The sequence below is a fragment of the Diceros bicornis genome, chromosome 3 (genome assembly GCF_020826845.1).
Source record: "Diceros bicornis minor isolate mBicDic1 chromosome 3, mDicBic1.mat.cur, whole genome shotgun sequence".
Taxonomy (NCBI): domain Eukaryota; kingdom Metazoa; phylum Chordata; class Mammalia; order Perissodactyla; family Rhinocerotidae; genus Diceros; species Diceros bicornis.
The window spans coordinates 46,156,646-46,172,100 of NC_080742.1; the positions used below are offsets into that span (position 1 = coordinate 46,156,646).

At 35.0% G+C, this 15,455-nt stretch overlaps 1 protein-coding gene across 1 annotated transcript in view; it reads left to right on the top strand.

Moving 5' to 3' along the window:
* Positions 1-15,202, top strand: part of ITGB8 (integrin subunit beta 8) — an 80,722-nt gene extending 65,520 nt beyond the window's left edge. Inside the window, exons 9-14 of the mRNA XM_058526851.1 lie at positions 1,320-1,454; positions 4,203-4,608; positions 7,032-7,257; positions 8,799-8,905; positions 11,929-12,092; positions 12,188-15,202. Of these exons, the coding sequence (XP_058382834.1) occupies positions 1,320-1,454; positions 4,203-4,608; positions 7,032-7,257; positions 8,799-8,905; positions 11,929-12,092; positions 12,188-12,310 (1,161 nt within the window). The 3' untranslated portion in view covers positions 12,311-15,202. The remainder of the gene's footprint in view (positions 1-1,319; positions 1,455-4,202; positions 4,609-7,031; positions 7,258-8,798; positions 8,906-11,928; positions 12,093-12,187) is intronic.
* Positions 15,203-15,455: the final 253 nt, after the last annotated feature.

The window sequence follows — 15,455 nt, forward strand, 5'->3', positions numbered from 1 at the left end:
TTCCAAAGGGCAAACTGAGAACACTCATTATATTAAGAATTTCTCTGTCAAACCATCACCATATCAACACCATTTTTGTATACCATTATAAGTTTCTATTGATTTGCTAAAATTGTTCAATTAAGTGATTACAATTTATGAGCTCTCGGGGAGATAAAAAAAAAATGTGGCTGACATAGTCTTACCTAATCCAAATAAAATTTACTAATTTGAGGAAGTATCCTGTTCTAAAGATTTACTACCGTAATTCCATGATCAATTATTAATCAGTAAGCACACATCTCTTTATCAATTATATAGTTGAAGAAGAAAAATTACTCAATTAAATAATTATAAGCCATTAGAAATTTTTTTTTTCTTTATACCCTGCTACTCACTCTCTTTCCTTAGGTACACACTTCATCTTTTCCTTTTGTTTACAAGTATAAGTTAAGGATTTCTGTATGTGGTAGACTCTTAGTTTTATGAGATTAAATACACACAGACCTACAGTATATATTTAATGTAGCCAAAACTTTTGGAACTCAGAGATTGTCATGGAAAAAATTAGTGTATGCTTGACATATGATAGGCTTTACATAGATGTTTTCTGAATGATTGCATAAAGGAGTGAGTAAATGAGTGAATCATTTTCTGCCCAGTAAAGGGCCCTATTTCAGTATTAAGGATTGGAATAAATTTGATTGATACAAAGCAGGCCCCAGGGACTTGGCAGAAATCCTAGGCCATTCTTGGAGAATTGATAGGCCCATATCTGGCAGGTAATTCTTATGCCTACAATATAGAAATGCCCTCCCCTAAATTTACTTTTCAATTCTGTATCAATAAGGCCTTTTAGCTTTCATTATGGTCTAGAGTGTTTGAAACTAAAATGTTTCTTTAACAGCTGTAAATGTCAGAAGCATGTTCCAGATTTTTAGCTGTCAAGATTTACTTTCTGTGATGATATATGTCTTCTCAAAGTTTTATTTAAATTTCATCACAAAATATAAATATTATTGGATTAAAAAATGATTATTTTTGTAACGCAAGCTGGGTGAGAAATATCTTTGAAGTAATCAAAATGCATAGTCATGGAAATATGTGAAAAAAATAGAGCAATTTAAATGCAGATAGTCTAGTCCTTCAGTATTTCTTATGTATTTCAAATATAATTGGGTCATTATGTGGAAACACTGTTTTTGTTCATCCTTTTATAGAGACAGACCCTTTGATTTAGTTAAAAATTAAATCTAGAATGCTTTAATAAGCCTGACTCTGTTTAGTTGCTTACATTTGAAACTGCTATAGAATACAATTAAAAAATAATGTCTCTGCAGAAACTCATTTCAGAAGTGAAAGTTCAGGTGGAAAACCAGGTAAAAGACGTCTATTTTAACATTACTGCCATCTGTCCAGATGGGACCAGACAGCCGGGCACAGATGGATGCAGAAATGTGACAAGCAATGATGAGGTATGTGGGTGTGCATTTTTCCCATTTAACATAAACTACGTTGTTTGGCATGCTTTCTCACAGAAAATCAAATCATTCTAAAAAACTTTACTCACTACTGACTCCAAGGATCTTATTTACACTACAAAGTAATTTTTATTGTCTCTTGCAAAGTTCTTGCTTGTTTTTAACCCCATTGTCTATTCTCTCAAACTCTCAATTAAAGTAAATATATATATATAATATTAAATACTTATTTAATAATAACTTCAAACTTAGGTGTCACAGCCAGTATATATTAGGAAATCATATCTCGTCAAACAAGTAGTGTCTATACTTATGATGATGATAATTCCTTTTTGGTTTCAAGTCTGAAAATTCTCAGAGTAAATGTGAAATTGAAGGTAATAAGCCACAGAAAAGAATGGAAGTGATGGAGCAGCTGATAAAGACTAACAATTTCAAAATCTTTCACTTTGTGATTGTCCCAATACGCTCATAATGATATAGGAGGAGATAGGGAAATTCATTAAGAACAATAAAAACAAGTGTCATCATTTAACTAAAAAGGGATGAAATATGGAAAAGAGAGGCCTAGATTATAGCAGTGTCAGGAAATACGACCAGGGGAGATAGGGATTCTCCCAGGATCGGCAGAAGAGAGAGTAAGCACACAGAAACATACTTTTAAAGGGAATTTTTGTTGGATGAAGTGATTTTCAGTGAGTCATTTACCTCTTGATGCATCAGCTGCCTAATTTTTAAATAAATAGCTTGTACTAGAAGATTTCTAATCCCTCTTCCTTCTATCTCTAAGGTTCTATGATGTAATTATTAATTATTTTAATGTCATGCTATAGAGAAGAAGAAGAAGAGCTATTGAAAGACATAAAAGATCCTAAGATTCTAAGACTGAATAAAAGAGAATCTTCCTTTCTCTTTAGTTAACATATATTTTTCCCTCTTGGGAAGTTTAGAATCTGCAGGTAGTATAGTTTCTTCAACAAGCTGTTTATTTGAAATTAATTATTGCTAGTTTCTAATTCTGTAGGCTCCTCCATAATCACTCCTTGGATTTTGTTCAAAAGACATTATATACCAGTTTACAAAATACATATTTGATTTCCATTAAGTATAGAGAAAACTTTGTGCTAGCAAAAGACAGCACTAAGTAACTGTCTGAGAAAGGCTTACCCTCTTAGAAGCTTTTTCTTTCAAAATTGGTTTTGGTAGAATGGTTTTCCTTACTTCTTACATTTTTTTTCTTTTTCTTTGTCTACTCCTCTTTTTCCCCCTCACTTTTAACCAAGTAGTATAAACAGTTTGACTCTCAGGAAGAGTCATATGACCTTTTAATTATATAAACCCAAATCTTTGCTCCATTATTAATATTGGCAGTAACCAAATTATTCTATACATCTGTTAATCCTTAACATTCTTAAAGACAAATAACATTTCAAGTACAACACCAACTGTATTGATTTTAATATTATGAGACTGATTCCAATTCCCAATGCATATAGGTAATATATAAGCCTATTAAATTTAGATTTTTCATATCATTATGTGAGTGTGTGTGTATGTGTATGTATATGTATTTGTGCAAGGCTTTTCAGTTGGGATGGAGATATAGATCTATAGAGATAGAGATAGAGATGCATATATATATATGAACAGATGTATATGGAGGATATATATGAATAGACATATCCACAATATATCATCCATATATGTGTATATATATATATATCTCCATCCATATATATCTGTTCATGTATATCTATATGAATCTTTCTCTGTATATATAGATAGATACATATAGATATATATATCTCCATCCCATCCAAAAAGCCTAGCATAAATTATTTTTAAATTGTAATGGATCTCAGTGTAACATGGAAAAAAACATATAACCTGCTTATTTCCAAAGTACCTGAAGATTGTAAAGTAGGTTAACAAATATAAATAGACACATTAAACCAGTTGTGTTGTGCAAAAAGAGAAAAATAGAGAAAAAGGGAAAATTTTGCAGGAGAAATAAATTCTGTAGTTTCATGAGGGAAACCAATTCCTGCCAGCCCAGATCCTTACCTCTGGGCTAACATCTCCACTGAGACAAATGTATAACCTTGTATTGAGATCTTAAGATCTAACAGTGAGAATCCTAAATCTTTTTCCCTTGAGTAACAGCAGAGAAAGCCTCATGTTTTCCTCCATTAACACCATGTATAAACTAAAATTTAACACTGAAATTTTACTTGGACCCCTAGAAAATAGAAACAAAATAAAAGTTGTTCCTTTGAACATCTCATCTCAGGGTTTTAAACCAGTAGAGCAGAAGCCCTTTACTTTAGTTTATTTGGTCTATCACTAATGCCAAATATTCAGTAACCCTACATTTTAAGGACTGAGTCCAGAAAATCATGTGTTCTCTCTTAAGTTTGCTACATCAATTGAGGACATAACTTAATCATCAGAAGTGGAGTGGACATTTCAAATAGGCTTGAACCCATGTCCGTTTAATGGTGCAGTGTAGGCAAGTAGCAGTCACTGCATCCTTTGACTCTCTAGTTCATTAATTAGGAAATAAATGAAACTTATAAAGGATGTTATGTCTATGTATGAAAGAGAGTGCATATGTAATTTATAAATATTATTAATTTCTATAACATAGTATATTATTGATTCAATATAGCATTAACAGATATAATATTGCTAATAAAAATAATCAACACATATGAATATATTGTCTTTCCTCCCCACATTTAGGTTCTTTTCAATGTAACAGTTACAATGAAAAAATGTGATGTCACAGGAGGAAAAAGCTATGCAATAATCAAACCTATTGGTTTCAATGAAACCACTAAAATTCATATACACAAAAACTGCAGCTGTCAGTGTGATGACAGCAGAGGACCTAAAAGAAAATGCGTAGATGAAACTTTTCTAGATGCCAAGTGTTTCCAGTGCGATGAAAATAAATGCCATTTCGATGAAGATCAATTTCCTTCTGAGAGTTGCAAGTCACACAAGGATCAACCTGTTTGCAGTGGTCGAGGAGTTTGCATTTGTGGGAAATGTTTATGTCACAAAATTAAGCTTGGAAAAGTATATGGAAAATACTGTGAAAAGGATGACTTTTCTTGTCCATATCACCATGGAAATCTGTGTGCTGGTGAGTATAAATATATACATGAAGTTTTTACTAGTCATTATTAAATTAGCATATATGTTAAAGTATCTTTAAAAATCACATCTTTATAATTACCAACCCTGAATCTGAATTTAATATTTAAAGTTTTCAAAGTCTTTGAAATTAGGGCATGTCAATAAACTTATAGCACATGATTCTGATATTTATATTTTAAATTATTTTGTACAGGAAATACTTAAAAATAACCACAAATTAATTGTTATTTTCTAGTATGTCTTGACCTTGTAAAGATATATACCAGAAAAGGAACTTACTGACGATGTCTGACAAGTTTTCTGTAATCAGAGTATTCTTCTAGAAGGATCTGACTCATTCTCATAAGTGGTCACTCTCTCTAGTTTGCTCAGAGGATAGTGAGCTATAAAAACATATTTTTCACTCACTGGAAAATTCTTACTGCATTATTATAGATGGTATTATAAATTTATAGTAATTTAAACCTCTCCAGTTTGTTTTTGGAACGATGCCAGCAACAGAATTGCCAAAGACAGCATTCTTCAAGAAAATACTGGTTTCATACGTAACTGAGAAGATTAGTCCCAGAGGCCACATACAGACCAAATTTAAAACAAAAATATCTTATTTTTTAGCTAATTCAGTTTTTTGCTACCTAGAGGTTAGATTCAAGAAAATCTATGCAACGTTTGAAAATTAATACAAAATAATTGTTTTTAAATGAATTAATTTTTTCTGTGACAGTGTGCTAAATCCACTTATTGTTAAAACACCTTTTTAGTGTTTACATTTTGGTAAGCAAATATTAAATTACTGATGAACTGAAATATTTCATTGTCATAAGAATATAGAAAGTAACAAATCTATACAAAATAAATTTTCTATTCTTGTGTAAACTAAAAATTTGCCCTATATCATGTAAATATGTGATGGCAAATTGTCTTTTTATTTTATTATATACACAGAATATTTTATATTCCAAACATTTATTCAGCTGTACCTGGTATCATATGTAGAATAGATTATAGATGACTTTAGAAGAAACCAGAAATTGTCTGCTAACTTTTTAGAGGTAATCCTGCTTGGGAGAGGGAAGAAAAAGAATTCTGAGATCATTTCCTACAGCTGTCAATCTCTCAAAGAAGTCTGAAATACATTGAGGTTCCTAGTCTCTGCTTATAGTAAAACATCATAAATCAGTGTACTGAGCCTTCTATATGACTGTGATACTACTGACCCACAGGCATTTAAGAATCTGCTTTGAATTATTTATGTATAAGTTGTAAGTGCAAACTGTAGGCTGACAAGCATTTTCTTCACTAGTATCCTTTGAGAATAAAAACACATGTTCACACATCAGCTGGCTAGGATTAGGCGTGTAGCCTACATACGGGGAACAAGGTCTGGCAGGCATTTGTTTGGCCTGGACCTCATTAGTTTTTCACTTAGCAAACTGAGCTTATACAACAGTAGACTCTGTGGAAGTTACCCTGTGAGGTACTCTACAATAAAGGGAGGGAGGGAGGAAGCCAAGAATTGAGGGAAGGAAGGAAGGGAGGGAGGGGAGGGGAGGAGAGGGAAGGGGAGGTCTGTGACCAAATAAGCTTGAGAAACACTATATAACCCTGTAAAATGTACCACCCTCTTGAAGATTTCTAGTTCACATTAGCATACTAAATTTTGGATACTTCCTGCAGTCTAAAATTCATTTAACTACATATAACTAGTGTTTTTCCTAAACTTATTTGTCCACATAAATGCCCCCAACCCCAGCACACACACACCCACCTTGCTTTCTCTCTTGCTTTCTCTCATTTACCACCTAATAACAGCTCACAACATAATTTAGGACATACCCCACTCACCTGTTAAATAATGTGCTAAAGACGTGAAAGGATTAGTTCAGCCTCCCCAGAGATCTTATCTTTAAACATGACACTAACAGAACTGAAGCACTAGAAGGGTCTGCCTCACAGACCTTCAGAGTTATGCCAGGTCCTTAGTAGTAACAAGAGACTAGGAGAATAAATTATGGAAGCTATTAATCAAATACTCCTGTTTTTCAGATTTCAAGTCAGACAATTACCATGACTTCAGCCTTTGTAGGTTCTTTATATTTGTGTATTTTTAATTTAAAACTGAATGTACAGTGACCTTCAAGTAGTAGGGCAGCCACTGGAGCAGGGCAGACTCCCCAACCGTTAGCACAATAGACGAGCAATGGGAGATTATCTGCAATGGAACAGCTTTGAAAATAGACACTCCTAAATCCTGGCACTGTTTATGTCAGACAACTAGAAAATGATGCTGTTTCCATTCACTTGACTGTCAGTGTGTTTCCATGGAGATGGGAGGGGAATTCATGTTTGGAAATGCTTCGCAAAGTTGGTGGCCCCAATAACTTACATCCTGGAGTGTCTTTGTTGCAGGGCATGGAGAGTGTGAAGCAGGCAGATGCCAGTGCTTCAGTGGCTGGGAAGGGGATCGGTGCCAGTGCCCATCAGCATCAGCCCAGCACTGCGTCAACCCAAAGGGCCAAGTGTGTAGTGGAAGAGGCACATGTGTGTGTGGCAGGTGTGAGTGCACCGATCCCAGGAGCATTGGCCGCTTCTGTGAACACTGCCCCACATGTCACACAGCCTGCAGTGAAAACTGGTATGTGTTCTCTGACTCCAAAAATACATAAAGCAGTCCTTTGTTACAGCTATGTCCGTCCTTTTTTATCTTGTCTTCCTTATTCTTAGAAGTTGCTGGATCTTCTCCTCCAGATACATTGTTATCATCGTGCTAAACAAGAACTGAATGGGGAATGTAGGAATTAGAAGACTTAGATTCCAATCTTTGGCCACTAGAAAGCTGTGGAAGCATCAGAATTTATCTAGACATTCACTAGATAAAAAGCTAAAGCCTTAGTGTTTTTGAAATAGGTTTGTTTTTTTTAAAGAATACTACTCGGTGTTCATAAGGGTTCATTGGGGTTTTTTTCTCCAGCTTTATGTAGATATAATTGACATATAACCTTGTGTAAGTTTAAAGTGTACAATGTGATAATTTAGAGGCTGCCTACTCCCCAGCTTACTATTAATTAGCTGTTTAGGGCAAGTTGTTGAAGTTCTCTGGGCCTCTTTTTCCATATATCAAAAGTGAGGATAATAATAATAATACCTGGCTACAATTCTGTGAAAGAACTGAATTAGATGATTCATGTAAAAAAAAAAAAAACCTAGGGGCTGGCCCCATGGTGTAGTGGTTGGGTTCAGCATGTTCTGCTTTGGCAGCCGGGGTTCACAGGTTTGGATCCTGGGCACGGACCTACACCACTCATCAGCCACATGTGGTGGCCCACGTGTAAAAAGTAGAGGAAGATTGGCAACAGATGTTAGCTCAGGGCTAATCTTCCTAAGCAAAAAAAAAAAAAAAAAAACCTAAACTTTTGTTCTTGGGGCATAGTAATCATAGAATAAATTTTAATTGTTGTTATTGTTTTATTTTTATTATTTTAAAGATAAAGAATAATGGTGGCTATAAGGCACTCTAGAAATAAGTGCTAGATAAATGAAAGGTGATATGTTAAATGAAGGTGGCGTTATTGTTTTGTGCCAATAATTAATTTTCCAATAACAGTTTTAGTCCTGCTCAAACAAAGGCCACTGCTCTAAACATCACTGTGCCTTCCAATTTGTTTCATTCAAATTTTTTAAGACATTCATTTTCTCAGATTGGTAGCTCAAGTAAAATTGTTTAAATTATGCATAGTAATTTACGTACCTCACTTGGAAATGCAGTACTTAAACAAAACGATGGAGTTATTTCTAATGAACCCAACTAAATTTGAACTGTGTATTCAATTGCTAAACTTTTCTGGTGGTATCGTAATATTCATCTTCTAAACCATCTATGCAAAGTTTTTTTTGTAATGAGAGTATTTTATTCATTTCCTAGAGATTTTCTTCTCACTACAGGAAAATCATTAATTTTATACATTATTAAAATATTTTAAATGGTTAGAATGTAACTTTGCCATGGTACAAAATTCAGCCAAGATTACCAATAAATGTCATAGCTTTCTTTCCCAGTTTTATAAGGCTGCTGTCTTAAAGCAGTACTCTAATTTGTTGTTTTATTTCTTGCAGAAAATACTACAGGCTACAACCTTTTTAAAGATTAAATATTTTCTCTTCTGTTTCCCCTTACAGGAATTGTGTGCAATGCCTTCACCCTCATAACCTGTCTCAAGCTTTACTTGATCGGTGTAAAACCTCATGTGCTCTCATGGAACAGCATTATGCAGACCAAACATCAGGTAAACCAAAGCTTAATAGTCAAAGCACAGAAGAGTATCTGTAGAGAATCTCGTTCCCCAAAAGGACCCATAGTCAACCATCCTAAAGAAAGAACTAACTGCTTCAGTGTTTTCAATCTCCCAGAGATGGTACTCTATAAAATCAGCTGAGTATATTTGCCGTGGTTTGGCTCACTTGTTAGATGTCCCATCTCAACTACCCAGCTACATTCCTATGCTGTGCACCTCTGTGGAAGCACACCAAACAGATTTTATAGGGAGGCCTCAGTGAGTCAAGAATAGGAGTTTCCTATGTAGAGTCCCTTTCACCTTTAGAGACAAGATCTATGGAGCCACAATTATCCTTCATAACCCAAACTTTCTTCCAGTTGTAACCTTCCTCATGTCAAACCAACACTGACTTTCATGTTTCAGGTAAAGCCAAAAAATTCTAAGTAGGAATGATCTGCTTTTGCAAAATACATAACTTCGAAAGGGCCATTCCTTCCTGGTACTTTTCATTCTGATATAAATATAATTTAGGGGTGAATGATAATAAAGGTGGCAAATGGAAAGGAATGGAACTTTTAGTCTGAAGACCTTGGCTTAAGGCATGTCCTTGACACCAGTAGCTAAGAAATATCAGCCTTCTTACAAAATTTCTTTAAGCCTGTTTCCTCTTCTTAAAATGGAGATAATAATACCAACCTCAAAGAGTTGCATGAGATTAAATGAGCCAGTGACCATGAAAGAAGTATGTAAATTAAAATACGACATATAAATGGGAGAAACATGTGAAAGCTATACTCAAAGACCATTTTTACACAAAAGTTCATTAGAACCCAAAAGCCAGCACCCCACTTTGCTCAGGTAAAGCTGTTAAACTACACATGAATTAGAAATAAAGCTTGAAATTATGTCTTCACTGAAGACATTCCTGCTGCTGCTATTATTTCCAGTCTCTCTTCCAACCTGTAAGAATAATTCCAGCTCTTACAGAGATTGCACAGAAGAATAACTTTTTCCCGAGTTTTGTTTCCTTTTTCCCTCGCATCCACACTGTTCTTAGCCCATAATGAATTTGGCTCTGAACCGAGCCCATGTGCTGCCAGCTGGGGCTGCAGAAATCACTCCAGAAAGCCAAGTGCCTTTTCTAATAAATAGAGCCCTTACTGTCAGCATGTCATTTATTATGTTAAGTAAACAAACTTACTCTGACCTAAGTGTGGTTACAAAAAGTATTCCCTTAAAGCTGCCCCCTTGCTTGACCTAAACTAAGAGAAGAGTCATGGCCAGGGCTAAATGTTTGGCTATCCAAAATGACATTTTAAAATGATGCACACTGATTTGAGCCCTGAAAATGTCCTCTATCCTAACCCATTAGTAATATTTGTAAAATGTATTGGTAGCTAGGGGGCTCCCCTGCCCTTCACAACTATTGTGCAAGAAGAGGGAAAGGGCATTTGTTAGCCACCTCTATTATCTAGCCTCTCAATCACTCTTAAAGGGTGTTCTTTTGGTCTTTCTGGCTAAGCTCCTACTAGGCGAGGAGCCAGTAAGTGGGATCAAGCCACGTGCCCCCTTTGAGGATCTGCTTTAGTTGACTGAGTAATTCTAAGTCAGCCAAGGGAAATGACAGTCTGTCAGAATGAAAGGCGTGTCATGAACCCGAAGATTGCCGTGGAAGACCCAAGGGCACCACCTTTGAATAGAGCATCTTGGATTCTCTCTGTGTGTGAGACCTGTAACAAAGGGAGACTTGCACTTGTGTTTGGTGCTACAATTCCAATTAGGAGTTCTCCGGCCTCCCTTTAGCTTTTCTTTCAAGGAACCTCATCACTGACCAGAAGAAAACTGGGCTCTAAATCTTCCCGCTTGGAGAGGAGCCCTTGCTTTTGTTACTGAGTTCTTGGCTTATTCAAGAGCATGCTTGGTCATCCCTGGGAATTCAGACATAAATCACCCACGATTGGGTGAAATCACCCATGCTCTTCTAAGCCTTGGCAGATCCCCTCCTGAAAGGCTCTCTCAGGGAGACCTTCAGACATTTAGGTGAAGTCCCCAAAGTCTGGAGAATGGGCAGAAAATATGCCTCTTTAGGCCAGGAGGTAATTTTGTGAGTCTGGGGCAGCTGGTGAGTTCTGTGGAATGCTTGCACATTGTGCAACCATCTTCCTCTTAGATTAGGGTAATACCTCTGGCAGCCACAGAGCCTGTAGACTTTCCAACTAGAGTTTGCCAAAGTCTAGTGCTAAAACAGAGACCTAGCATGCCCCCTCCTCTTAACACAGCATTTCCTTTTCCAGCTAGTAATTATTTGTTCTTGAAAAAATACACAGTGGAATTTTTAGAAGCAAAATAGGATAGATTTGGTTAACAGACAAGTTAAAAATGAATTAGTAAAAGTTGAGGAAAGAGATTTGTGTATTGTCCCAAATTGCACACTCCTGTGTCCTGGAAAGGCTATGTGTAATAATAACGAAAACTTATACAGCCATTTCAAAGGAAATATTTATTCATCTATTAAAGGAGTACTGATTTTAGCTTCTGCGGATGTTTACTTTATTTTCCATTACTGGTGTGCAACAAATGAAGAATAAGCATAACAAGAGAAACAAAGGCTAATGTGCAGAGTTGTTAATTTTTTAAATCCTATTTTCTACTTAGTGCTCAACAATACACACTGCAAACAGTCCCTCTCTCTGTCATGGATAAAATTATATTTGGTTAAAGGATTTGGACACATTCCAGTTAATACAATTAAAGAATCAAGCTGCCAAGAAATAACCTTATTGAATACCTAATTGTGGCTATTCTCCAAAGGAGAGTTTTCTGTTGAAAATATTTTAGTAATAAATGTGTAATAAAAATTAGAGAGTTTGCTTTTTGCGTCAACAGTAATGGCAGTCCTCTGTTTTGAAAATGTAGATTTGCAAATATCACTGGTCCTATTAATTGAGATGGTGAACATTTTTTACTCATTAGAATCCTTTGATTTACTTATTCCAGTTTTTTAATGTATTTATTTGTTTGCTTCATTACAGAATGTTTCTCTAGCCCAAGCTACTTGAGAATATTTTTCATCATCTTCATAGTTACATTCTTGATTGGGTTGCTTAAAGTCCTTATCATTAGACAGGTGATACTACAATGGAACAGTAATAAAATTAAGTCCTCGGCAGATTACAGGGTGTCAGCCTCAAAAAAGGTCAGTGAACTCTAAAAAAGAATTACTATAAATATGTCATTGTCTGCTTCCAATATGTAGGCCCTTATTAATGGTAATATTTCTTCTCCATCAAGGACAAGTTGATTCTGCAAAGTGTTTGCACAAGAGCAGTAACCTACCGACGTGAGAAACCTGAAGAAATAAAAATGGATATCAGCAAATTAAATGCTCATGAAACTTTCAGGTGCAACTTTTAAAAGATAAAAAGTACTTAATGGGAAACTGGATTTTTAGTAATTGCTCCTAAAAATTATAATTTTAGAAGTCACAGGAGGAGAGAAATTGTTCTAGATCATGCTGGTTGCTGGTTGTCCACTCGAATGAAGACTGATAAGCATCCTCATCATCATGTGACTCACATCGCTGCTGAATTTTTCAGAGAAAAATGTGTCTTACTACTGTTTGAGACTAGTGTCATTGTAGCACTTTACTGTAATATATAACTTATTTAGATCAGCATAGAATGTAGATCATCTGAAGAGCACTGATTACACTTTACAGGTACCTGCCATTCCTGCGCTTCCCAGAGAGAGACAATGCTGTGAGATAGTTTTGGCATTGTGTCACTACAAGGGTACAATAATCCCTGCACCGAACATGCAGATGAAAAAAATAATAAGGCGGTTATACTAATGTTGCCAAACACTTCAACAATTGGCAGTGAATAGACAAGAACGGCTAGATGAATAATGGTTAGTGTTCACTCATTCAGGAGGTGAACAGATAGAATCTTAATCTTGAGGGATACTGCTTTTGAAACTGTGTAGTTTTATGCATGTGTGTTTATGTTTTCTTCTTTTTACAAGATGGATACTAATACCCACATTCTCTCCTTTTTGCCTTTATATTTTGGTTTTCTTTCTTACAGGATAAGTTTATATGTGTCACAGATGACTGGATTACATAAGTGCTAAGTTACTACTGCCATAACAAACTAATAATACAATGTCACTTTATTAGAATACTGGCTTTAAAAGCTGAATATTTAATAAGGGACACTGTCAAGTAACATCAAAATCTGAACAGCTTTGTTGTTTGCAGATGTGGAGTTTTCTATCTTTTTACCTGGCAAACTGGATGGATTGTTTCACCATTTCATTTATCTAATCATCAGGTTGAAATTAACAAGATATTTAGAAACTCTGCCTCAAACAAAGTGCCACACTTTTGAATGAGTTTTCTCAGATATTTTCTCCAAGTTGATATCAGCATTTCTCACATTAAAAGCTATATTATTTCTGCCCTTCAGTGAAGCCTAAGGACATTCTTTCCCTGAATGACCTCAACCCTACTCACCAGAATTCTAAAAGTATACAATTGGAGGAGGATAGACAATATCCTAGAAATAAGCTAATTCACCCTTTTAGTTAGTCAGGGAACCGAGGCTCAGAAAGTTTAAATGATTTCTCAAAAACCACCCAAGTGATTAAGTGACAGCATTTGAAGAGAACTTCTATCGTCTTATTGCCAGGCCAGTGTTCATTGCACAGTATCATGCTACCTCTCAAATCTTCAAAATGTTCAACTGGCAAGTATTTTTAAATGAGATTTACTGAAGTCTTAAGTATATGGGCATGAGAAAATTTCAAAGCAAAGCAGAAAAGAGTAATTCAAACTGAATCGTCCATGATTGGCTTCCCATCTTTCCTGCTAATCAGCTTCTAAGAGACTGCAGCACGGCCTAACTACAGGGAAACCCATTCACACCATTGCCTGTGTGAACAGCGCTCCCTGGAGTTGTGCAGTGCTCAGCCCAAGAGCTTGATACTACAGAGGCCATAAACTTTTATCTTCCCCAATGGAAACTTCTTCACAATTACCATATCCCTACAGATTTATTCAGTCTGATTTTATTGACTAGAAGTCCAACAGTCCTGTGTGCAGTACAGAGCTTTGCCTATGACAAAAAAGGAATTTATTTAAAATGTCCTTTTATAATTAACTTCCCAGATTTGCTGTCTTCCAGCACTTGAGTTAATCAAATTGCTAGATATTTACATTTCAATGAAGACTAACCCCCACCCCATATTCTATCCTAAAGAGGATTTAAAAACATATAAGTTGTTCTGGAGCCCACAAACCACAGCAGCTCCATTAGCCATCCCGGATAGCTAAGCAATTATGATGCTAAGTTGAACTGTATGTCCTTCCCCAAATGAGAGATTGGGGACATTGACATGATTCAGTACTGTGACTCACTTGTGTAAGATACCTTTACTCACCAAGGATAACGTAAAAATCGTATTTTGCAGCCTGCCTGTCATGTACAGCATCTTTTTTTAAAAGGAAAATAAATGGATACCTGACAGCCCCTCAAAAGGGAAAAGTAAAAAATATCCATTCATTAAAATGCTGACATTTTAAAAAATGAACATTACGATGTTCAGAAACTAATTTCCACGTGGAATGAATTATCCAAAAGAGCATAATAAAATAAAACCCTTAAAAACCAAGGATTTATATTTTTACACTCTCACTAGGTTGCACTAATTTATAATGGACCAAGGCTGTTATCTTAGGAAGGGACAAACTTCCTGATAGGCAGTTCAATGCTAGATAATGATTGTAGTTATGCTTGTGATGTCTTGTTCTTTCTTTTTTTACTTAAAGGTCTAATTCTCAAAGATTTTAGAGCTTATATTTTACTTGAATAATTGATATTTTCCTGTATAATGGCTTGTGAGAAGAGAATTAATATTTGACTAGTTAGAATTAATTAAAAGGTAAGGAGAAACAGGGTATTCTTAGATTAAATAATTTATGTAAATAGAGGCTATTTTCAACTAATATGACCACAGGAGCCTTTTGAGATTCATTGATATTAAACATAAGCAATGAAATTTTAAATGGTTAACAAAGTTAAGAACTTGAACACTTTGGTACGACAGTATTTCTGTGCCCTAAAGTATGTAATGATTTAGAAATGTGCCATATATACACTACAATATAACTTGAGGCATTTTATTTCTCTGGAGACATCTTTACACTGCAGTGTACATGAATTTATAAGCATTTGATATCTTTTTTGGAAATTTATTAATATTTATTGTCATAGATATTCTCTGCAAGATTCAAAAATTCACTAAAAATCTGACTATATTCTAAATGTTCAATTTAGCTTTGGTTTATAAAGATAAAAAAAATCTAAGGTTAAATAGAATAGATTTGTCTGGAGTCAAATTTTTCAAAACTCAAAATTAAAATTAGTGGATGTATCAGATGTAATACTTTACTAAAGAAAATTCCAAATATTTTTTAAATATATACTTAATCTCTATTGAAGATATTCATATGTATGACAGCAGGTATCCATGAGACACTGAAATATTATGATAGACTATG